General features: G+C 36.8%; 1 protein-coding gene across 1 annotated transcript in view; it reads left to right on the forward strand.

The window, feature by feature from the left end:
- The window catches only part of GALNT2 (polypeptide N-acetylgalactosaminyltransferase 2), a gene marked incomplete at both ends in the record, with an annotated part of 95,005 nt that overhangs the window by 60,008 nt on the left and 10,353 nt on the right, over window positions 1-24,644 (forward strand). The window contains 7 exons of the mRNA XM_079550717.1: window positions 395-462; window positions 1,313-1,378; window positions 4,493-4,614; window positions 10,770-10,857; window positions 14,573-14,660; window positions 15,793-15,896; window positions 21,781-21,907. Coding sequence (XP_079406843.1) covers window positions 395-462; window positions 1,313-1,378; window positions 4,493-4,614; window positions 10,770-10,857; window positions 14,573-14,660; window positions 15,793-15,896; window positions 21,781-21,907 — 663 coding nt within the window. The remainder of the gene's footprint in view (window positions 1-394; window positions 463-1,312; window positions 1,379-4,492; window positions 4,615-10,769; window positions 10,858-14,572; window positions 14,661-15,792; window positions 15,897-21,780; window positions 21,908-24,644) is intronic.

Raw genomic sequence — 24,644 nt, forward strand, 5'->3', positions numbered from 1 at the left:
GATCTTAAACAAACAAAAATGCTTCCCTTAACTACAAACATGTGAAAGTGTGAAATTAATTGCAAGAAGATATCTTGAGATTGGTTGTATAAATGGTTTCATGAAGAATACGTGGAAGATGGATTTTTCAGGGGCTACTTTATCTGAGGATATCTGCAAAGCTTCCATTGTCCAAACTGTCTAATTCATTCATTTCTGGAGGCTGGAAATCTGAGGGAAGAACAACTCTGTGCTCTTTTTTTCACGAACTCTTTACTGAGTAAGCTAATAGCTGTTGTAGAATGATGGGATCCTGGACTGTATTAAACTGTAGTTTAACAAATAATGTCATTAAAAGCACTGCTTATGTGAGATGGAAACTGCTTTGTATTGAATGCTTTTTTGTCTGTTTCAGTGTCCTTAAAAAAAGCCCATCACATCTTATTAAGGAAATCATACTAGTGGATGACTACAGTAATGATCGTAAGTACTTTTATAGTGTCCAAATGTTATTTTGTTTATTTTGCTGAGTCTTTCCATAAATGAAAGTAGGTGACTCAGTTGGGAGTTAGTCATATGAATGGGAATTTGTAAAGTCTGGTTCTAAACCAGCTCTTAATTCTTTTGTGTTTGTCATTGTGGAAGCATGGAGAGTTCTAAAATACTTCAGATCTATTTTATTACTTCCTGTTAGCAGAAGAAGCAGAGTTTAGAGTTGAAAACAGCCTTCCCTTAGTACATTATGATGCAAAAATAAAACCCATGGCACTTGCACAAAATACTTCTTTGTAGTGCTGCTGCTCTCCATCACTTTTGGAAAATTCTTAGTGAATAAAGAAAGTCAAGATTTATAAACTTTTAGGATATCGTAATGTTAATTTGAACAGTGAACCTCTGAGTAACACTCTAATGGAAGTCAATGTCTACATTTGCAATGCTGATTGATACTTTAGGTTAGTTTAAACCGTAATGTTGCTTAAAAGCTTTCCTGTAAGCAAAGAAGACACAAGTTTTAATCTTTTTTTTTTTTTTTTTTCTTAATGAAATGTAGAAACTACTCAAGGTAAACAAAAAGAGCAGAATTTATTAAAAATATTTTGAGTGTAAAATAAAATTAGTTTTAAATAACATAATGATGGTGGTAATTTTTTACCCTGGTCACTTTTCTTTATTTCTGGAGAAACAAACAGGCATTTTTTTAAGCATGATTCTTAATTATTTGTAAATATGATTGCTTTCCACTATGAAGTTTTTGTTCTGTTTTTGAAGAAAAACATACTTGTGGTAAATGAGACTGGTTTTGATCACTTTAATTATTATTATTATTTTTAAGCTGATGATGGTGCTCTATTGGGAAAAATTGAAAAAGTGCGAGTTCTTCGAAATGATCGCCGAGAAGGTAGGCTTGATTTGGGAAAAGGAAGATACAAATTCCACTGGGTTGCCTTATCTGCTAATCAAGTCTTTTAAAGGAACATTCTGTATTGGAAAGGCGGATATTTTTTGTTTCATAAATCACCTTACAAGTGGAAGGAAAAAAAGCTGTTGTATTTCTGTGATTAAAAATAGTAATTCTAATTAACTTGCTATTGTTGTGTGCAGTTGCACATGTGACAACTTGATACATTACCACTCATCCTCAGCCCCTTGTTTTTCTCACTCCAGTGAATCCTCTGTTAAGCTGCTCCAACTGTATGCAAGGTCTCACTGTAAGTTGTATGTAAGTCTGCAAAAATCCAGCTTAAAAATATCCCTCTTTGCTGGTTCCCTTATGAGAAGTGGTTTTAAGGATTCAGTTGATGGACAGCCTGTCAGACTGTTTGGCAAACGTGAGTTTAAGCAGCCAGGAGGGCCGGGACCACATATGCCAGCTTTTCTTGCATCCTTTTCCTTTTTGTTGCTTTGCACGTTATGGCCTCATATCACTGAGCTGTTTAGTCACAGCTTCCTGGCTGTGTAGCTTAAAGTATTAAAGGCAACTGTTATTCTACAGCTGTTTGAAATAGTAACTAGGAGCTGGCAGTTGAAATAGCTGACTGAGTTCGCAGATACCTACTGTTTGTTTTTATAGGCACTGTATCTTCTAGGCTGACAGACTGGAGAGCAGCTAGAATCATTAGATTGCCAGAATCTGGAAGTTGCATGCACAAAACCTGTGTTATCCCATAATTAAAGTAATGACTTACTGGGGATTCTTAGTATTTAAGCATTTGTTTGGAATATGCTTGTAAGCAAAGGCTTGTTAGGAAAGCAGGCCTTTTATGACTTTCCATGGTTTTGGGGTTCTGAGAGAGCCGATCTCATCTCATCTCAATGCAACATTTGAAGATTATGATAGCAGTAATGGAAAAACTGATTGAAATAACCCTTTGATTTTTTTTTTCTGTACTATAAATATTCTGTACCATACATACAGAGTTTTCATTCATACTTCAAAATAAACACTAGTATATCTGAAAAAGATATGATTTGACAAATCTCACTGTCAGAAAAGAACTGCTTTCAAATTGAAGGTGCAGTGCTAGTTTTCTTGGTGTTTTTATGAGATTAGAATGAAGTTATCAGGCATGAAAGCTACTGTGCTGGTTAGGAAGTTTTTCCTAGATATGCATTTATGCAGCCAGATAATTTTCTTTAATGAAAATATTTTCAGATTTCATTTGATTGCTACATTGTTGTGATGGAGCTTAATGCTAAGTTTGCTTATTGTTTTTATATGAAGACTTACATTGGTATCTCAGACAGGGATGTCACTGACTGCTTTTCTTTCAGAAATATGTCATGGTAGATTTAGGTTTCATATGTAGGACCAGTTTGCTATGGGAACACATCCATCTTGAAGAGTCTGGTTATGGCCAGGGGAACTTTCTGGACTCTTCCTGTCTTATTGCTCCATGTGATTGTAGAGGACTCGATGATCCACATTCTTTGAAGTAGAGGAAGACATTGGATTCTATGAAAACAAAAGTTTGAAATAAGAAACTCTGGAAGGAGGAACTGCAGAAGTAGAACAAATGTTAACACTGTGCTTGAGGAATGGTTTGTGAGGTAACTGCATGGAAAAGTGCCAGGGTTCGGGCTGAGGAGAGAACCTAAGTATATCTGATTAGCTGCAAATGTACAACAGGTAAAGTAGAAAGCACTGACACAGGATCACCAAAGAGCATATCTACAGTACCGAAGTACTCTTATGATAAGAGAGCACAAGGATCTTCGTGAAGCTGTTTAGTTGCTGAATGTTGGACAGAGCAAGCTTGTTCTATAGCTATTTACTCATAAGTTTTTGTTCTCTTTGGCAGTGACATTTTGCAAGTTTTATTTTGTGAAGAGGATGAAAAGAAGTAGTTGGTAGTTTCTCGTTTGGTTGTTCAGGTTTTTTGTGTTTTTTTTTTTTTTTTTTTTTTTTTTTTTTTTTTTTTAAAGAACTGTTTCAATTAAGAAAACAATGTAAGTGAAATCAGTTAATTTTGAAGAGTAATAGAGAAAAACAGGTAGAAAATTTGCTAAGGGGAGAGAGCAAGCTCACTTTCTTCTGACTGAAGAACACAGTGGGTTGTTCCAGGGTGTGCATGTAAATCTTACAAGGGACTTGGAGGAATGGTAATGTCATTCACTGATCATATAATAAGAGCAAAAGCAAGAAAGGAACAGGGCAAATCAGTGAAGGGACCTGGGTAAATGAGTTGTTGAGAAGTCTTTTGATTTCTTACCAGAAGTTTTCTGTTAAAGAAGTCTTTTCAAGGTGAGATTTATAAGCAACAATTTAAAAAAAAAAAAAAAAAGTGCTAACAGCAATGACCCTCCCCCAAAAGAAACGACCAAAACAACAGAACATAAAAGATAACTGCAACAACAAACAGAAGAGAATTACAAAAAATGTAGAAAAGAAGCGTTGAAAGGGATAAGGAGAGAGGCTCTCAAACACGAATTAACAAAGTGTAGTTATTTCTGGAAGAAGCAGACAGAAGAATGGGCAGGATATTCCTGACGGCTTCTAAAGTAGGAAGTGGAAGGAGTGTGGAAAGATGGCTAGGATCTTCAGTTCTACAATACGGTCATAGAGGTAGGGCTTCTTCATTCACTCAGCACTAATCCTTCAGTTGTGCTACTAAAATCAAATCCTATTCTGGATATCTGACAAAAAAAAAAAAAAAAATTGCTTTCCTTATTGATGTTAAGTAACATTTATCACCATTAGTGACATCTGCTGTATTGCAGACCCACCTGTCCTTGTGGACTGCTTTTTTTTAAAGGCACTTCAATTCTTCTGTTTAAATAAGATTAGAACCTGTAAAATTGGGTGCAGTAGTTAAGGATGTAGGCTTTTTTATTATGAATTGTTAACAGGCATCTTTTCTTTTTAAAATGAAACTTGTGTGTTCATGTCTTGAGTTAGAGTAATTAAATTCATTACTGTCTTGAAATGCCATAATTTGTCTTACTGCTGTTGATTGTTTTCTTCCAGAACCTACTTCAACTGTTTTTGTGTTGGTTTTTTTTTTTTCCTTTTCAGGCTTGATGCGCTCCCGGGTCAGAGGGGCAGATGCAGCGCAAGCCAAAGTACTTACTTTCCTGGATAGTCACTGTGAATGCAATGAACACTGGCTGGAGCCACTTTTGGAAAGAGTAGCTGAGGTTAGTAAAGAGTTCTTCTAAAGTAATTTCCTGAAGGAGTAGCTTTTAAATTTTAAAGCCATCTGGTTTATACTACATTAATTTTATGCATTTTTCTAAAGAAGCTTTTTCTCTGAAGTGAGATGATGGAGATGATCAGAGTATTCTGTGATTAAAACTCACTTTTTGTTCATTTAATCTGTGAACATAGAAATATAAAATGTGAATATTTATTATTACCTTCACAAGTAATTCAAATATATGCTTCTTTGGTTCTTTAGGGACCTCCGCAGTAATCTTTAGAGCAAAACATTGTTCCCTTCAACCAATATCATCTCAATGTAATTCAGTTTAGCCTGAATATTTATGCCTCGTTAACATTCAGTGTGATAATGGCGGAGAGGTTGAGCTGTGAAACCAAAATTCTCATGGAAATTAACAGGGACTGTGGGCTCTCAGCTTCTGTGAAAATGATGTTTCGCCTGTGTCCCAGAAAAGCTAGTGACAGGACTGAGAGTTATACGTTTTTTCCGTGCTCTGGAGGAACTCAGCTGAAGCAGACAGTGAATCAAGTGTAATCACAGAATGCTAGGGAGTGTTCGAAACAACAGAGCTATTTCCATAATTGCATTTTCTTTCAGGTGAACACACATTTTAATTTAACATGTGTTAGTCTGGAATATCTTTCCTTCGAAGTACTCCTGGTCAAAATTGTTTTACTCTGTATTGTTAGTGCCCAGTTTCTTGCTTATCCTCCATGTGCTTTCCTTTGCATTTCCTCCAAAAGAGAGGGGGAGGATGAAGTCATATTCTCAGTATGCCAGGAAGAAAACCAGTTGTCGCTGTCAACTGGGAACTTCTCTTACTCCTTTTGGTCCTGCGATGTTTTACTGTGTATTCCAAAATACTGTAAATTGTCTAAGGCACATCAGCATTTGAAATTCTATTCTAGAGGAGAAATAACTATAGTCAGTTTAAACCTAAACATTTTAAAAGTATTTGGAGCTCACAGAGCCCTTGAGCATGAGCAGCATAACACTATGCAATACTTTTTTTTTTGCCAGTGTAGTGTCACAGACTTAGAAAGGTAGTTCCTATGTAATTTTTAATGAGGAGAATAAACTTGAAGGCATTAAATACATTTTAAAAGGGAGTGGAAAATGCTTTCTGCTAAAGCAGTGTCTTGGCTCTAGGATACGGGAAGTGTTCTCAAGTGTGATTTGTTTGAACTATCCACGTTTTTGAGAAACGAGAAGACAGTGGTAGTTTTGCTTGCCCCTTTTTTCTTTCCTTTTTCCTCTTGGCATACTTATTTATTTTTCTGAAACAATCTGGGATGTAAAAGTGTTCATCATAACAGAATATAAAACCTATTCAATTGCTGCTAGATTAGTAAAGACTTGAGATTGTGTGGTATACTTGATAGGAGAAATTGGTGCATGTTTTTTTTTTTTTTTTTTTTTTTTTTTTGTACCAGCCACTTTTAGAGGCAAAAGAATTATTAGACCTTTCAAAAACTTGCTCCTCACAATTGTTGTGGTGAAAAACACTAATCGTGAGCCATTCTTGATCTGTTGTTAAATAAATCATATGGAATTCCAGTTTGCTTTTACCTGGGAAGGTTCCCAACCGGCAGGTATGAGGTTTGTTAAAGGTACTTCTAAGCTTTCTGCTTAGAAAACATTAGTGAATGTATATTGCTTGCACATAGCCTATGATAGTTCTTTGTTATTTTAAATGGATTAATTTTGCTCACAGTGCAGATGATATGTTACTTCATATTAATCAGCAGCATTTTCTTAATGGTCTTGGTGACAAGAAGCTGAATAGATATGAACTCCTTACCTAACTTTGAGGTCGAGGAGGATTTTCATGTCAGGACTACTAAACATTAATGCAGTGTTCTCTGATGCTCTGCTGAATCTGTTCTGTTTTGTGGCAGAAAGGTTACCTTTTCCTTCAATTTCAGAATTGTCCTCTTGGCATTTAATTCTGTGTGAGTTTTAGGAGTTTTGTTAAGCATTTTACAGTATAAAAACGTAGATCTGCCAGAAACAGTCTGACTGAAATCCATTCTGAAATATGCTATCTGATACGCTGTGTGTTTGACTTCTTATGTGGTCACCTGAGGCACTGAGATCTCTTCAACTGAAGAATGATCCATCGCAGTGCTTACTTGAACTAGTTTCCTAGTTAGAATGTCCTTGTTCATTGTCCATACTTGCTTGGCATTCCTGGAGGGATTGATACTGCTAGGAATTTCCTTCAGCAATTTGAGCAAAGGTCTAAAGCAACAAAAACATAAATACAAGGTGAAAATTTTAGCACTCAGAATGGACAGATATCTGTTCAAACTGCAGCTGATATGCCTTCCTCCACTTTGCTCCCAGCTGCAGAGACATTTCCTGCCTATTTGCACAAGACTTCCTTTTGTATATTCTAGGTGTGTGTGGGTATTAGGGGGAGATAAAACACACAGTCTTGAACATATTGGTGTATTTTATGAAAATTTTTCTACTTGGCTTTTTCCATTTCCTATTTCTAATCACTTTGTTCTATTCTTACAGTATATTGACTGAGAAAAATAGAAATTGGAAGGTTCTGGTGCAGAACTGTACTCATCTGTTTTCATAGCATAACTATAAATTGTCTATCACTTCTGCTAATAGTTTTACACAAAACATCCTAAAAGAGGAAAGAATTAGAATTAAGAAATGATATGTGGATTCTTTTCTCATATCCTTAGATTCTGCGACCTTGAGTGAATTACTTCCAACTACTGCATCGCTGAAAGGAAAATATTTGTATTTTCTGTTAAGAGTGTTGTGAAGTTTAATCTTTAAAGTGCTTTGAGATTTTTGGATACTAGATTGGGGGAAAAACAATGTATGCAGAATTTTGAGGATAATTTCCAATTGTTTATGAGAAAAGCGAGTAGTAGTGGTAGTCTAACTCTCTAGAGCATGTATAACCTCCTTATGAAATATTAAAATGAAAGTCTGCTACAAAACTCCAGTCACTAGAGACCTGCAGTGTTCATGGGCTATTTCTTTCCATTGGCATCATCAGAAAGCACAAGGTTTCCCAATTGTGTATTCCATTATATGTTATGGTATGAAACGTTCAGAACAAAATCAGATGAGAAAGATTTTGTTTTTGCTTTTATTTTTTTCCAAAACACATACCAGGTTTCTACTGTAATGAATTTTTTTTTTTTCTGTTGTGCTTGAGGATAATTTAAGAAGAGGAAGGTTTTAGTATTTTAAGTGAATGATTTTGAACTCTTTCTGCCTTAGAGACCCACTGGCTCTTTTTTAGCAGTCTCTACATTAACAATTCTGTAGTGCCTTGCAAAGTGTCACCTTAGGGACGTGCAAGTATTTTGTCTGCTTTACTGCTGAACAAAGGTATTGTTTTGAAGCATGGAGGGGGCAGCTTGTTTCCAAGGCTGAGAAAGTGGCAGTTGTACATCAGCCTAGGTATTTGCGTGTCAGAGAAATAATGAAGTTGCCTAAGTAACACGTTAAGTGTTGCAAATGGTGCTAGTTTGCCACTGCACTGATATTGACAGAATTAATCAGACCGACAGCAATGACCTCAGGAAATCCTGAATGTGTGGAGACTGTGCTTGCCTGCTTGTTCAGCACTGTGGGGATGTAGTGGAGATAAGCTGAAGTCTCACTGAAGCTCTTCCTAATGTGACAGACGACAGGCAGTTTTTACCACCACATTTAGCTCTATCATGTATAATCATTTGAGAGTACAGACTTTTGCTGGAGGAGGTTTTTCTAGATGGGCATAGATTTGTATAAGCCACCTCAGCTTCAGCTGAGGAAGGAATAAGAAAGAAAGGGAAATTTCATATTTGTTTCTATTTCAGAATCACAGAATCACCAAGGTTGGAAAGGACCTTCAAGATCATCCAATCCAGCCAATCACCAATAGCTCTCACTAAACCATGTTCCCCAACACAAAATCCAAACATTTCTTGAACATCTCCAGGGTCAGTGACTCCACCAGCTCCCTGGGCAGCCCATTCCAGTGCCTGACCACTCTTTCAGAAAAGTTGTATTTCCTAACGTCCAGCCTAAATCTCCCCTGGTGCAGTTTGAAGCCATTCCCTCTAGTTCTGTCATGTTACATGAGAGAAGAGGCTGACCTCCAGCTCACTACAACTTCCCTTCAGGTAGTTATAGAGAGCAATAAGGTCTCATGTCACGCTGATGGGTGTACTGTGAATACTGGGTAGGCTGGGTATCTTTAGAAGACATCAGCCTTTAAATAAGGAAGTTTTCTAGTTTTGACACTGCATATAGATATCTAAAACAATGTGTACACCTGAAGTGTTTTAGTGTTGTAGGAAGGCACAGCAGAAATCTGTGGTGTTTTGCAGTTCAGATGCAGTCAATCATAATTGCCTCCGAAATGGATTACTGCTAGTAAAACCATATCCTTGCATTATGAACACATAGACTTGAGTTTACAGCTAACAGAAATGCAAGCTGAAGATGTAATCAATAGCAGAATAGGACAGTGTCGTCTTTTATTTGTGTTTCTAATTTGGTTTAGGCCAAAGATAATTAATAGCTAGTGAAAGTCATGATCACATCTTGCATTATATCCTTCATAAAGACTCACGTGGTATAGCTCAAGTTCTACTTAAAAGGAATGTAGAAGCAATACAAGTTGTCAGCTTTTAGCTCAGTCTTCGGATTTTGGCTGGAGACACAACTCAGATTTTCCTTCTGGCTAATATGGGGGAAAGTGACCTTTTGTTTACTTATGTAGAATGATGTAGTATATGCCAGCTATTTAATTTAGGCTTACTAAAATCTGTACAGATTGAGTAATTAAGATTCAGTAAATGAAAATGGGTGTTTTTAATGTCCTTTTTGGACTAACAAAATCATTTGTCTAAAAAAATTGCTTTCAGGCCTCCTGTTACAAGCTCACACTATATTCTCCTGCTAGTTTAGTACCAGCCGTTCTGTATAATACTGCAGTAGCAATGGATGCACTGTTGAACCTGTTTAGAATATATGCATTGTTGTTTGGAGCAATACTTTACACATAGATTCTTACAGTGGGGACGATTAGGTTAGTATTGTTTTTAACCATAAGAACAGTTTCTCTGTAAGATAGTTACCAAAATATCCTGTTTGTTTAAAGCATTTTTGTATTCACAAAGTTGGTATTTTACTGTTCTGAAGTTACCTATGCTCTGTTGCTAAATTGTGGTGTTTAAAGTTCTACTTTGAATGCAAGCTACCTGTTAATCAAACTACCATAGAAGTTATACTTTAGTTTGTAAATATATCTTTTTTTTCTTTTTTTTTTTCTTTTTTGCCTCAAGAGGTACCTCATAGAGAAGAACTGGTTTAACCATGACACTGTGTTTCTAATATTAGATGATTTTCTCTTAGATTACAGATGTCTTATGATCCCAATGGATGATGCGTGTGGAGTTACTGGAAAGATTTTTTTTTTTTTTTAACTTAAAAGCTATTTTGACAAACACATGAGCTAAGGTAATTAATGTTGCTTAGAATAGTATATGAGACCAAGTTCAGACAGAGGAATGCAGAATCTATGCCACTGGAATTTTGGCTGCCAGAGATTAATAGCGTTCATTAGTTTAGGAGGATTTTTTTTTTTTTTTTTTCCCCATTTTCTATCTGATTGTGAAGTGTGATTCTTCTGGGGTGAAATCGGTTATCATTAACCTAAGACTTTTCTGATTGTGGAAAGGCCTTAATGTCCCTTAAAGATTATAGTAATAACATCACACTACCTTATGGGCTAGGAATTTGCTGTGAAAATATGAATTACCCAGATGGTTTTCTTCTTTGCACTGGTTTGAAAAGTAAGAATGAAAATGCTGTTTGCCTGTCTGTCTTTTGAAATAGAAGTTTGCTGCCTTCTTCACAGATAAGCCAGAAGAGATTTACCTGTGTGTAAGGTAGGCTGGAATATGAAGAGGATTCTTAGCTATGTAATGTGGTTTCTGCTCTCTGAACGAAGCAGTGGTGAGCAATGCTGCTCAGAACCAGAAGCAGGGGAAAAGCTGGGGGAGCAGTATTCATGAAATCCTGCTGAACTCTGCAACATCTTATCCTGTCTGAATCTTTATATATTGGTTTCATTATTTCAATATCACTTTCTAATATTTATTTTAGGACAAGACCAGAGTTGTGTCTCCTATTATCGATGTAATTAATATGGACAACTTCCAGTACGTGGGGGCGTCAGCTGATTTAAAAGGCGGTATGTACCTCTGCTGGAATACAAATAAAATAAGAAGCATCACAAGTCAAAGCTCGTAGTCACTGCAGTTGTGGAATGGGCAGTCAACACACTGCTCTTCCCTTTTGCATATCTAGCTTTATTTCTATATATCTGTTTCCAGGCTTAGATTTTAAATGGCCTTGTTGCATTCTACTTTACAAGAGTTTGTCTTTATTATACCAATTCTTATAAGTTTATGCTGCTTTTTACCAGTGTACAGGAGTCACTCGAATGTTTGCAGTGCTGTGTAAGTGTTAGAAGCAGCTTATGGTTGGAAGAGCTTATGATTCCCTTTTTACAGACAACAATTTATTTGCTCTCTAGTTCAGAAGTCCATCAGCAATGCGGTGCCTATGAGGTTTTTTTAAGATGCTGGTTTGCTTAAAAATTCATCTCTTGTGAAAAAGCAGAAACCTCTGGAATGTGTTTGTTTTTTAAAAAGGAAAGATGTTGTTTTTTTCTAATCCGTAATCTGTAATCGTGAAGAGAGTAACACATAACCTTGAAATTTGTAGTGTTTTTATCTTTACTGTTAGAAAATTTCCTGTTAAATTCTGTTTACAAAAGCTATGGTTTTGTTGTCTGGTTAATGCTAACTGTTAACAGCAAGTAGTAAAAAGCTTTGTGAAACTCTCAAAAATGATTCTCTCCCTTCTTTCCAAAAGAGGAAAGACAAGTTTGCAGTAAAATCCTTATTTGTTAAGTTTTTAAATTTAATTTCACTATTAGCAGGTGTCTAGCATTTAGAATAGTTGTCCCATAACTGATCCACAATAATTGTTCCCACAACCCTAGAAACTGTGCTGCCTGTAGAACAGATGTAAGATAAGCCACAATATTGAAATTATGTGGTACTGTTTCCACAGTTTTTCAGCTTATTTTGAATGGGCTCTCTCAAGTGAGGTAGTAGAAAGCAGTTTTAAGCTCCTTCTGTATGTGAAATCCTAGTCCATAACTGGCCACCAAGTGTTTGTTCCAGTAAACTAAAGTAATATTTGCATAATGCTGCATGTGCTTCAAGTTCCAGTCATGATCTTGAGGTAAAAGTTTCTGTATCCTTTTAATTAGCATTCTGAAAAGATGTCTGCCATGGATATATTCACAGTATGCTAATTTATAATACTATGCTATTATCTGTGTGCTAGCTTTATTAAAACCTTAAGGCTTTTGCCCAATCTATTCATTATGCAGCAACTATGGAAATCTCTATACCATTATGTAGCTCTTATTGTTGTCTGCAGTAGGAGGAGGAGTTTTCATTGAAACCTTAGATTGGTTCCTGTGGGGTTCATGCTCTTTAATTCTTTCCAACTGAACTGGGAGAGGATTGAGCGATCATTCTACTTGTTGCTGCTTTTCATGCTTTGTCTATGAACTATATTTCCCATTTTTTTTCTCCTTTTAGTGCTCGTTTTCTCTTATACACAATAGGTTCTTTAAAGCGCATTGAGCCTCTGTACTTCTGGGCTGTGAAGTGAGAAGCTGCCTTTTAACAATAGAAATTTTTCACATAGCTATGTCTGAATGCTATTTGGTGGTATGTTCAAATGTGAATAATATATTCGCATTCAGATCCCAAAGGGCAGATTAGCACGTTAGGGGCACTCCAGCATTTGGCATCACAGGACACTTTCATTGAGGCCAAGTCTAAACATGGAAATCAAACCGTGCTTTCAACCTTAGATATAGTGTCTGCGTGGCTTAAACATGGAGAGTTGAGACAGCTGGGACAGCATTTGTGCCTGCTCTGTTTTGCAAGACTTAATCACCCAAGACGAGCAATCTAGCAAATGCTACAGACTTAAAAGTGGACAGAACTTAAATAATTCCCATGGCTGGCCATTATTAAATCCGTGCACTTCATATTACTTTTTTTTTTTTTTTGGAAGGAAGAAGGCTTACAAAACTATTTACACCCTGAGTAGCATTTTAATTACTGGACTAAATTGTAGTTAACGGAGTTCTAATAACTTAGGTTATGCGTATTATGAAGTTTACACGTGATAGAATTTCATACTGTATATGCACTTGTGTTTAAAAATATTCCTTTTACAAAGTTACTGATACTATCTCATTGAGTGCTTTTTCCCAGCCTCAGTGAAAATGGAGACAGAAGAACAGTTTTTTATGAGTAGACAATTTATACACTTGTTTCGAGTTTGCAATGCAGTGCTGTGTTCCAAAAGAGACCCCTTGTGTTCACTATGGTGTACGTAACTCTATCTCTACCACTTGTGCTGGGGAACAGTAGAGTTTTTCAGTCCTTCCCAGATGCAAGTAATTTTGCTGGGGATGTATGATGAAATGAATTTTTTTTTTAACTGCAGGGAAATATTGGAGTTAGTTTTAATTCTCATCGTGGAGGCTTTGCACTGCTATCAGTTGTAGCCATTTTAATGCTTTGAAACTTGGAGTTTTAGGAGTATTTAGATGGTCTTTCATTTTTTACAGTGTAACACTGTACAGTTTTATACCTTAAATCTGTAGAGTTGCCATGCATGTTGCAAAAAGTGTTCAGGGTAGCTTCTGTGAGATAGACATATCTTGGGAGTTGAAAACTAAGCAATTTTCATTTTAGTTCTCCACATCAATCCATACCATGCACATTTACAGATCCAGACCAACAGTCTGTTGCCTGTTTAGCTTAATTTTTTTTCCTACTTTCTCCAGAAAATAATTGCTTTATCTTCATACTGAAGAAAGAAAACTATTGACATCTGCGCAACAGAAATCTGGAAATCATTTATTACATGACCTCATAGGATCTAAATGCTTTTGGCAGCCCTCAGTCTTTGTAAGGCTGGTTTGCTAGGCGCACTGGGAGATCACTGTACAGCTCATGGAGCTTTTTCCATAGAGGTTCATACCTAAAGGCGTAACATAGCTCAAAACCAGTTAGTGTTTCCGTAGGAAGTTTATCTTGCACCTGCTGTGTTGTTTTTTTTTTTTTTTTGTATTGGTGGCTAAAGGAAGGCTGTTCAAAATGTCAGGTAGAAAGCTGCTGTGACTCTTCGGCCTTCCCTTTTCTGGTGATCTTTGTGCTTCTGTACTTAGCTCACAAAAGAACCAATCTCTTGTGTGCATGCAGTCACACATATATACGTGTACAGAAGATGATTAAGCTTTTTGTCTCTATAGCACTGATCTGAATTTCAAAAATGATGGATGTAGAAGCATGCAGTAGGAAAGGATGCAGTTGTATGGATGTTAATGAGAAGTGAGAGCTACATAACCTGCTGTAACCTTTGTGATAGAGAACCAATGCTGACAGAGAAGAGCAGTGAGTGCTGTATAAAGTTTCTGTAAGCCTAAGCATGATCATAACAGCTGAGATGCAACAGTACAATAAGAACTGTTAAGGGCAATTGTAAAGGGATGAAGATCTTCGCATGATGTTCAGTGTGACTTACACATGAATCCATTATTTCATGTATTTGTGACTTATGCTTTCTCATCTACTACTGGGTTTCTTACCTTGTGTAATAAATGTCAACAAGAAAAATCAATATTATTTAGATTACTTTTTTATTCTCCTGTTCAACTTCTTTTTTTTTCGAGCTCCTACTCGTTTGTTTTCTACCAAGAAGATTGTGCAAGTGTAAATTTCCTTCCCAGTGATTTTGTTTGATATTACATTACTACAACATGAATAATGACCACAGTCTTAACATCCTACTCTGTTTTCTTCTTAAAGGCTTTGACTGGAACCTGGTATTCAAATGGGATTACATGACACCAGAGCAAAGAAGAGCACGGCAAGGAAACCCAGTTGCTCCCATAAAGTATGTCTATATCACTGATTCTCCATTTGATAGATAATGCTTTTTTTTAATTAAAAAAATGTATTGATTCATCTTCATGGGAATCTGTTCCCATCAGAGATCTTCAGTACAAATAGATTAGCATTGGTTGGTTTATCTGATTTAAATGCATAATAAAACAGGCAGAGTGTAATATTGCTGTAGGACATGATGAGAGCATAGCTTGAAGCAAAGTTTACCACGAATACTGTTCTGTTTTTTAACTCAGGAGTATGAGACTTACTTTTGTGCACCATCTCAGAAACGAAAACTGTTATTACCAGTTGGGAAAATTCAATTCAAATGGAGACAATTAGTGCAGACAGTCCCCGTTTTTCAAGATTAGAGTTTATAATAAGCAAAGTAGTACAGAATTTGCATCCTTTCTGTTTTTGCTTAAGGGAATTTCGTTTAGGTTTTTTTTTCCTATCTGTAGCATTTTATATTTTACTGTAAATGACATGCATTGAAGTGTAGCAACTGTATATTTACAGTTAGACTTGACATATTTAAAACAGAAATGGATCCGGGACCAAGTAGCTTGTGACTAAACAGAGCTAAAACTTGTTTTATCAGTCTAGAAATGAACCTTAGCTAGCTTTCAAGAATATGGTAACTTCATTCATGTTTGTGCATCCTTATGATGCTCTCACAAATAGTGCTTAAAAAAAGCATACAAAAAAAAAAAAAGCAAAAAAAAAAAACCCACCCAACAGTTCCCCTGTAGATTATTTAACCTTAAAGAAAAAAAAAAAAAAAGTCATGTTTATTTTAAAATTTGATGTTTTATATGTTTTGACAGCTAAAAATACAGCAACAAAACTTTAATGTTTTACTGCTGGCACAAGTTCCCAGTTTTTAAATAAGGGACTTGGGAACCAAGTGGAGTTTTGGAAATTCAGCTTCTGAGGCAGTGGTAGTTATAATGCTGTACATGCCATAGAAATGTTGCATGATGTTGTGCAGACAAGCTTTGACATGATGGATGTAAACTTAGTCGCCTTCGAAAACATTGCAGCTTTTTTCAAGGAGATATTAACCTTGAGATGCAAATCAATTACCTCCCAGTTCATGGTTCTGTAAGTATTTAATTTAATTTTTCTTGTCTGTTTAGGACACCCATGATAGCTGGTGGGTTATTTGTGATGGACAAATCCTATTTTGAAGAACTGGGGAAGTATGACATGATGATGGATGTTTGGGGTGGAGAAAACTTAGGTAAGTGCATAATGTACTTCCAGATCAGTTTTCACAGAAAAGCAAGTTTCAGCTTTGCTTTTACTGTCATGGTTTCATGATCTTCATGGTTTCATGCAAAGAAGATTAAAGAGCAATCAAAACCTCAGGTGCATTATTGGGAAAATCCAGAAGGCTTCAGTGTAAGAATTAAAATATGGTAGCAATTTTATACTATGTATGAGAAAGCAGAACTATTTGCTTACTGTGCAGTTAAATAAGTTGGCAGGTAAAATGAAATGAACTAAGGATGCAGATAGGAAGTTCTTTTCAAAAATGATACCTTGTTTGGAAGCCATATCCCCCTATAATGTTATTGATTAAAATACGGTGTTTAAATGCTGACAATTTAAGGCAAGTTTTAAAATGCTGGTGAAATTTAATGACAAAAATCAGAGCACGGGAGTTCATGAGTTTAATGTTCTTACACACACTTTAAGCAATTCATCAAAACAGCTGACCAAAAAATGATCTTTTTATCATTGATCTTTTAAACTTAGGCTTTTAAACTTAGGTTTTTTATTTTATACCCCTATTTTAGCTCAACAAGATAATTATACTTGGGAAGGCATTTTTATTGGAATTCAGATGTTTGAGTGGAATTTGAGGAGGAAGGAGGAGGGACCAAGAACTTGCACTTCAGCCATTATTTTCACCTTATGGTTAGATTTGGCATTTGGCTCTCTGCTTTACAGTATTATCCCTCAGCTAAGACAAGTGCATTTATAGTTAAAGAAATCTTTGAGTGGAGCAGAACTCTAATTGCTTATGAGTTACAGGGTGTCATTAATTTAGTTTTTCAAGGTAGGGGTCATCTTAGACATTCTAAATAGTGTGTTTAGGAACAATTCTGAGGATTAAAATGCCTCTACTGCTGTTCTAGCTGTGAAACTAAAATACCTTGAACTTGTAAAAACTCATGAGTGTTTTCATCTACTGAAAACCTGCATGAGGCGTATGTGGCCTACAAGAAAATGTCTGTTTTATCCAGTACACCTCTAAATACTGAGACACTGTAACCACTTGCTTAACACTCACATAAGGAACTGGAATAAGCTGGAGCTCACATAAGCTGGAAAAAGCATCCTTACCATCTCCTCTGACTTTTCTGTACAGTGCTCACTGTTATGTATTATGAACAATTACTTTCTCTGTTAGATTTTATTCTCCTCACTATTTGGCTGCATGTGGCTAAACTGTATTAATTTGAACATCATCGTTGTTTTTCATTTTTTAAAATGTTCTGGAAAGTCATTGAATAAACTTATTACAGCAATGCTTTTATCCTCTGAGAACCTCTTCTGACACTGGAGCACTTAAATATCTGATTAGCTGTAAGCATGCACTTGAGTCACTCAGATTTTTTTTTTCTGAAAACTTAGCAACTGCTCGTATGCTTTGATAATTGAGGATTTTGTAGTAATAAAGGGCACAAGCAACAGCTCATTTCTCAAGGTGAAAAGTTGGCATGCAAAAATCTTTGTTTCTTCTTTTGCTTTCAGTTTTCTCTTCTCCGCAGTAGGAGGGAGGGGAGATGGAGCCTTTGGGGTGCATCTTCTCTGCTCCCTGAAAATGCAAGGCCTATCAGAGCAGACAGCTAATTATTTGTTCATAGCTGCCAGGTTAACTGAAAATGAATAAAAGTTGCATGGCCTTTGATTTAATTACCAATAGATGACATGCACCAGATAGTGGAAATCTGTGATGTGCAGTTCAATATGCATGTTTGTACAGCCTCTTTATTCTCAAGTGTACCTCTCAGTCAGTTGATGTTACGTGCAAATAATCTGCTAGATGGAGTTGTAAAATACTTCTAAACATATTTATACTTCATTTAAATTTGCATTTTCTTGTAAGCGTGTACAGGGCAGATGTGAGATTTTCTTCACAGTAGTATAGGTTCAACTATACTCATATAATAGGTGTATGAGCTTACAGTATTTTGCCTAGTCTAAATCCTATATTAGCTAAATGACTGTTCTTGCTGTGAAGATATGGTGTATTTTCACACTGTTTCCAGATATGACTGATAACACGTTTGCTGTATAAAACATGGATCAAGGTTTGTCCAGTCTTCTCGAATTCATAGACTCTAATCCTGAGAGCTTTTGCAGTGCTTTTTTGATAAGCATAGGGAGATCAAGTATACTAAAGAAATGGATAGATCATTAAAAGATTTGGATTAAATTTGAAAACCTAGCTTTTTCTTTCTAGTTTTGCTGAAATCAGAAAGCAAGTAAGACTTCACCTTCTAAATTGGTAATATGCTGCAAGAGCAGTATTGAAGGTAATTTTATCACAGAATCACAGAATGGCCAGGGTTGGAAGGGACCTCAAGGATCACGAATCTCAAACCCCCCTGCCACATGCAGGGCCACCAACCTCCACATTTAATGCTAAACCAGGCTGCTCAGGGCCCCATACAGTATGGCCTTGAACACCTCCAAGGACGGGGCATCTACAACCTCTCTCTGGGCAGCCTGTTCCAGCACCTCACCACTCTCTCTGTAAAGAACTTCCCCCTGACATGCAACCTAAATGTTCCCTCCCTCAACTTAAAACCATTTCCCCTCATCCTACACATATCAACCCTTTCAAAGAGTTGATTCCCCTCCCCTCTGTAGGCTCCCTTTAAGTACTGAAAGGCTGCACTGAGGTCACCCCACAGCCTTCTTTTCTCCAGGTTGAACAAGCCCAGCTCCCTCAGCCTGTCCGCATAGGGGAGGTGCTCCAAAGGAAGTGCATGACATATTATTTGCGCCTTTAAAAAAAAAAAAAATTGTGTCTTCTGAAACTGTTAAAATAGTAGAATTTATTTTCCCAATAAGTATGATGAAAAATAGCATCCTAAGAACAAAATAAGAAAAGCCTAACACCTTACATTTTAATTGCTTTATGTTCCTTTTAACTTAAAATTCATGCAGACTTTAGAAGCCATGGTGATGTAAGTATTAGTGTACCCCTCCCAATTTGCAGGCCCTTTTGCTGTACTTCCCACAGCTATTTTTCATCTTTTTGATATTCTTCAGAGCCTAAGGTGTCTGAAAGTATATATGTAGGTGTACAGGCCTGGGCATTTGTGAAGGGAGAACTAATCAAATAACAAAGCATTAACTTAATGTACAGAGTAGAGGAAGCTATGAATAATAGAAGAAGTTGGTATGCAAGATATTTCTAAATTACTTCTGGAGTAGTTTTTCAGAACTTACGTACATTCAGTAGATCACGGAATAGCAGAATGTTTGAGTTTGATAGGGGCTTCTGGAGGTGATCTGGTCCAACCCACACTGTTCAAGCAGGGCCACCTGTTGCAGGGAATCATGTCCAATCATTGTTTGAAGAAATTCAAGGAGGGATATTTCTCGTAGACCTCTCTGGGCAACCTATTCCAGTGCTCAGTCACTTGTATGGTGAAGAAATTTTTCCTGAAGTTTAGCTGGAATCTCTTGTGTTCCAGTTCATGCCTGTTGCTTCCTGTCTTGGCACACAGCGCCTCTGAAAAGAGCATGGCTGTATTCTCTTTGCAGGCTCCGTTCAGATATTTATAGACAATGATAAGAACCCACGTGAGCTTTCTTTTCTCCGAACTGAATGGTGCCAGCTCTTGCAGGCTTTCCTCATAATAGAGATGCTTCAGTCCCTTCATCCCTACATTAGATTTTTGCAGGTTCATCCATGTCTCTCTTCTACTGGATGGCCCAGAACTCTTCACAATATTCCAGATGCAGTATAACCAGTCTTGAATATAGAACTGGTGGTGATAGTTTGCCTAAGGAAGCCCAGAATACCAATTAGCCTTGCTAGGAGCAAGGGCATGCCCCTGCTTTGTATTCACCTTGATACCAGAACCCCATGTCCTTTTCTGCAGAGCTGCTTTCCGTCTGAGTGGCTCCCAGGACGTACTGGTACTTGGGGTTGCTCCTGCCCAGGCACAGGACTCTGCACTTGTCCTTCTTGAACTTCGTGAGATTCTTGTCAGCATACCTTTCCAGCCTGTCAAGGTCCCTCTGAATCAGACGCTCATTCCAGTTTCATGTCATCTGCACATTTGAGGATGCATTCTACCCCATCATCCAGATCATTAATGAACACAGTATTGATGTTTTGGATGAAGCGTTCAAAATTCATCATTTTAATAAAAGCACTACAGAAAAGCACTTTTTTTGCTAGCTTAATAGAAACACTGAACAGTCATTTATTGTAATTCCCAATTTTTGCTTTTCTTAGCACAAAATAAGAGATAAGAATAAAGTCAGTGCTGTGAAAAATGTGTGGTGAGAATGCCATGTTCAGTTGCTTCTTAAAGTCATTTGCCTATCCTCCCATGTTAATTTAACTATAAAATCAAGGCCATAAGTTACTGCCAGAGATAATGTTTTTGTCATTAATATTTTTTGGAAGACTGACTGTCTGCAGATTGGACTGTGTTGATTATCTAGTCTTCATGAATATGACTAACTGGCCTTGATTGAACAGAATTTTTTTCTGAGGTAAAATTAGAAAGAATTCTTGTAAAAAGCAAAGATTCAGACGAAAAGCAGTTAATTTGCATTGCCTTAGTTTGAAATGACAGCACTTATTTTTCCCCTGGTCAGACCAGTCAGAAGGGAGCTACAGGAAAGAAGGGTCCGTGGTAACAGAACAAGAGGAAATGGTTTCAAGCTTAAGGAGGGCAGATTTTGGTTGGGTATACAGAAAAAGTCTTTTACAGTGAGGCACTGGAACAGGTTGCCTAGAGTGGATGCCCTGTCCCTGGAGACTTTCAAGACAAGGCTGGATCAGGCCTTAGGCAACCTGATCTAGCTGCGCATGTCCCTGTTCATTGCAGGGGAGTTGGACTGGATGGCCTTTAGAAGTCCCTTCCAACTCTAAGGATTCTATAATTGAGAGGACATTGCTAACCTTCAGGTTTTCCTACTTTGGGTTTTGAAATGATGAAGTTTGTTTGAAATAAAACTTTTGATTTATATGTGTGAGAGGAGGGCTTCTGGAGGAAGAATAGCACTTAGTTTTAAAAGAGGAATGTGACTTTGCTTACTATTTGTGTTGGTTTTTTTAAAATCTGTGGAAAGATACTGAATGATGATGAATAGACTAAGGGTAGGAGATGGTAACCTGCTGCAGCTACTAGACTAAAAGGGGGAAAAATATCAAAGTTGAAACACTGCTATTGCAAGCACTCTTGTGCTTGCTTCAAATGAATGAAGACAAGTTCTCTGTCAGTACTAGGTGATTTCTGCTGTTAGAGGTCTAAGATGAGAAATATGCAATATATTTCTAGACCTTGTCTTTACTACCATAGTTAGTTTGCTTGCTTGATTTACAAAAGTAGTGACCATAGCCTTTGGTTTATATAAGTTGCTACTCTATCTTCAAATCAAGATTGGCTTGGCATAACTCCTTTTACTGCCAGTACTTTGAGCCAGCAGCTCGAATCTGTTGTTTTATTGTGCATTGAATTTGCTTGACATTCTATTTAATCTTTAGCTGATTTTTAAAATTATAGATTAGATAATTAATTTATGCTAAATGAATCTACTGTTATTTACCATTTAGATAAAGCACAGCAATAGAACACATAAACCTAACTTATTCTGGCAAATTTCAGCATCATTTCTGAGTTTGGAGAATACTGCTCAGAGGAGAGAAGACATGCAGTTTTGCTTCCAAGTTAATATAGTTATTTCTTCTGAGTTTGGATAATAATAAACAAGAATATGCCTTGGTTTTATCCTAGATTTTCTCAGAAATCCATCCTATTGATCTTCTCAGCAATTACCGGGTTCTTTGTTTAAAAACAACAGTAGGAAATTACAGTATTTTGTGGTGTATTTTGTGATGTTGGTCTTTTATGTTTTCATTGCAGAGATCTCGTTCCGAGTTTGGCAATGTGGTGGGAGCCTAGAAATCATCCCTTGCAGCAGAGTGGGTCACGTATTCCGCAAGCAACATCCGTACACATTTCCTGGTGGGAGTGGTACTGTATTTGCAAGGTAACTCTTAAGATGATCTTCAGCTAAATAGTGATGTTTTGAATTTCTTCAAATGATCAGCAGGTGGCAGTAATTTAATTTTAGGGACCTTTTCATTAGAAGAAGCTGATGACTGAGGAGAATATGCGTAAGGCAAAATATCTCCATTAGAGATTAATCTGGAAAAAAAGGAAATAGCCAATTTTGAGAAATTTGTTTATTTGGTTTTGAAGAAACCTTTATTTTCAGAACAGTCCCATACATCTTCATTTTTTAGGAACGATACTGTCGTTCTCTATGACCCAGAATACAGTAGGTTAGGAATTTGCTTTGTTTGCTGTTTGTTATTACAGAATGAGTATGAGATGTACAAGTGATCGTGTAGGCTAATTCTGGCATTTATACCAGGCTGTTGGGTGCTTAATTCTTCATTGAATCTTCTTTTCTCATCACGTGATTAAGATGCTTTTTGTGTAAACTTAAGAAATTACATTAGTAAGAGCATAGATTAGCATGTGTGTTAATTTTACTGTTGATTTAATGTATGCAGTTGCTGGAATGTAGAGATGTTTCATCTTTTTTTTTCCCTGTAGAATGAGAATAGCAAGTCCTGATTCATGTTCATAGTGTTCTAAGTTATATGGGTTAAGGCACTGAGTGGTGTATGACAGGGATTTTGACTAAGGCTCTGTCAGTTCCAGCTTTTGAAGCGTTTTGGTTCAGAGAACTTAATGCTCTCCAAGGTCTGAAGAAGCAAAGTTGGAGCTAAAGGTTCTGAGAGTTAAGAGCTTCAAATTTAAATAATTTCATTTATTTATCTTTGAAGAATATGGAGCCACAGCACAGAGTGCAAATGTGTTCAAGTCCGTAAGAATGTTCCAAGCTGCCAATATATTTGGAATAGTGTTTCACCTGAGCTTGAGGAACCATCTTAGAGGTGTAAATTTTCTTCTGCATAGGTTATGCCAGCAACACCACACTAATCAATTTAGTAGTCTGATAAAATAAAGTCACTGTCTTTGTTTCTTCTAGTAGTCACAGGAGGGATTTTCTTGGTACCCTATTATTTGAAGTCTATATGCTACAGTAAAAATGACTTTGTGGGTATTTGTGGTATTTGTGGGTAAACAAAAACTAATAAGAAGTACCCTCTCTCTTCAGACATTACATCTCTATACTGATATAGAATCCTAGAATATCCCAAGCTGGAAGGGACCCACAAGGATCATTGAGGTCCAACTTTCAGTTCCACATAACACCACCCAAAACTCAAACCATATTTCTGAGCGTCATCCAAATGTTTCTTGAACTCCAGCAGGCTTGGAACTATGACCGCAGCCCTGGGGAGTCTGCTGTAGGGATCAGCCATCCTCTGGTAAAGAACCTTTTCCTAACACCCAACCTGAACTTCTCCTGTTTATGTATGTCAGTAGGGTAGAAGGATCTAACAATTGAACTATTACAAAGGCCTAGGAAGGAACTGTTTTATCATAGAAACATATATAGTAGGTTATAAAATTATGATTTCATAACAAGGATCGTGCTCAATAAATAAATCAAGCTGTGCAGTTTTCCTAATTCTCTGGATCTTTTCTACTGTTAGTCTGTTGACTAATGTCTGTTGCACACTTGTGCTATTGAATAGGTACTTACACATAACTCATCTGAAAAGCAAGAAAGGGGCTGGCTTTGCATATGCAAGATCAGAGCATGCATCATAAATGTGTCATTTACAATGGTTGAAGATTCTGCATTTATATTGGGATGACAACTTTTGGATTTTGTTGCTATTAAGTCAGATCATCGCTGTGATTTAATCACTCATGTTTCCTGACAGCTACCATGACAGATTATTTTTGATGCATTTTGTTTTTCTGTTATTTGTGTTCGAAATGACTTTTTAAAAGAAATACTACCTGGACTTGAATTATGAGGACAAGTAAAGCCTGTGATCTTTAATCTTGGGCACTTGCATTCCTGTCCAGGTCTGTCTTTCTCTGCAAGTGGTTTATTGCCATTATCCTTGACTGTCCAGCTGTCTCAAATTCTGAAATGCCATTAAAGTTCTTTGTTTCATTGGAATTATTTTTGAATTGACCTAGAAAACTTATCTATCACTTTACAGCAACTTGTCAACCTTGCTTTTTAGTTGAAGGTTGTTTCTTCCTCAGTCAGCTGCCTTGTGTGTCAAGCTAATATAACAAAATTCCCTTTAAAAAAAAAAAAAAAAGTATTTTTAGCAATGAGAGAATGTGAAACCTAAGGTAATGGAATACCTTCATGGTGCAGACATTATCGAATGTGTGGAGCCATTGTGCCAAAAAAACTTGGTGTATGGAATCACTGCTTGTGCAGTTGGGACTCATTAGCTTATGCAATCATCTGTCCCTTGACTGTATGTAATTTGTTCTGGAGTGCTCTGGGTAAGCTTCCTATTTTTAGCTGACTAGCCAGTATGCACTGCCTTTGGGCAGCCAAAACAAATTGATCCTGGATGAGAGGCTGGGAGTCGTGTGGTACAAGAGGAGAAAAGGGATGACATCGTGGCTGTTGTGCGGGAGCAGATGCTGCTTGCTTCTAGCAGAATGTATTAGATCAGGTTTGCTTTTGCACATATATATGCTTTAATGCTTGGGGGCCAGCTGCTTTAATACACAACTTCATCTGAGTTAATAAACCTTACAGACCCTAGTCTGGTACGTGCAAAACTATCTCTGATGGCATGATGCTAAGTTTCATTATCTGTGGTTTAATCTAG

Source organism: Tetrao urogallus (assembly GCF_951394365.1).
Source record: "Tetrao urogallus genome assembly, chromosome: 2".
Classification (NCBI taxonomy): Eukaryota; Metazoa; Chordata; class Aves; order Galliformes; family Phasianidae; genus Tetrao; species Tetrao urogallus.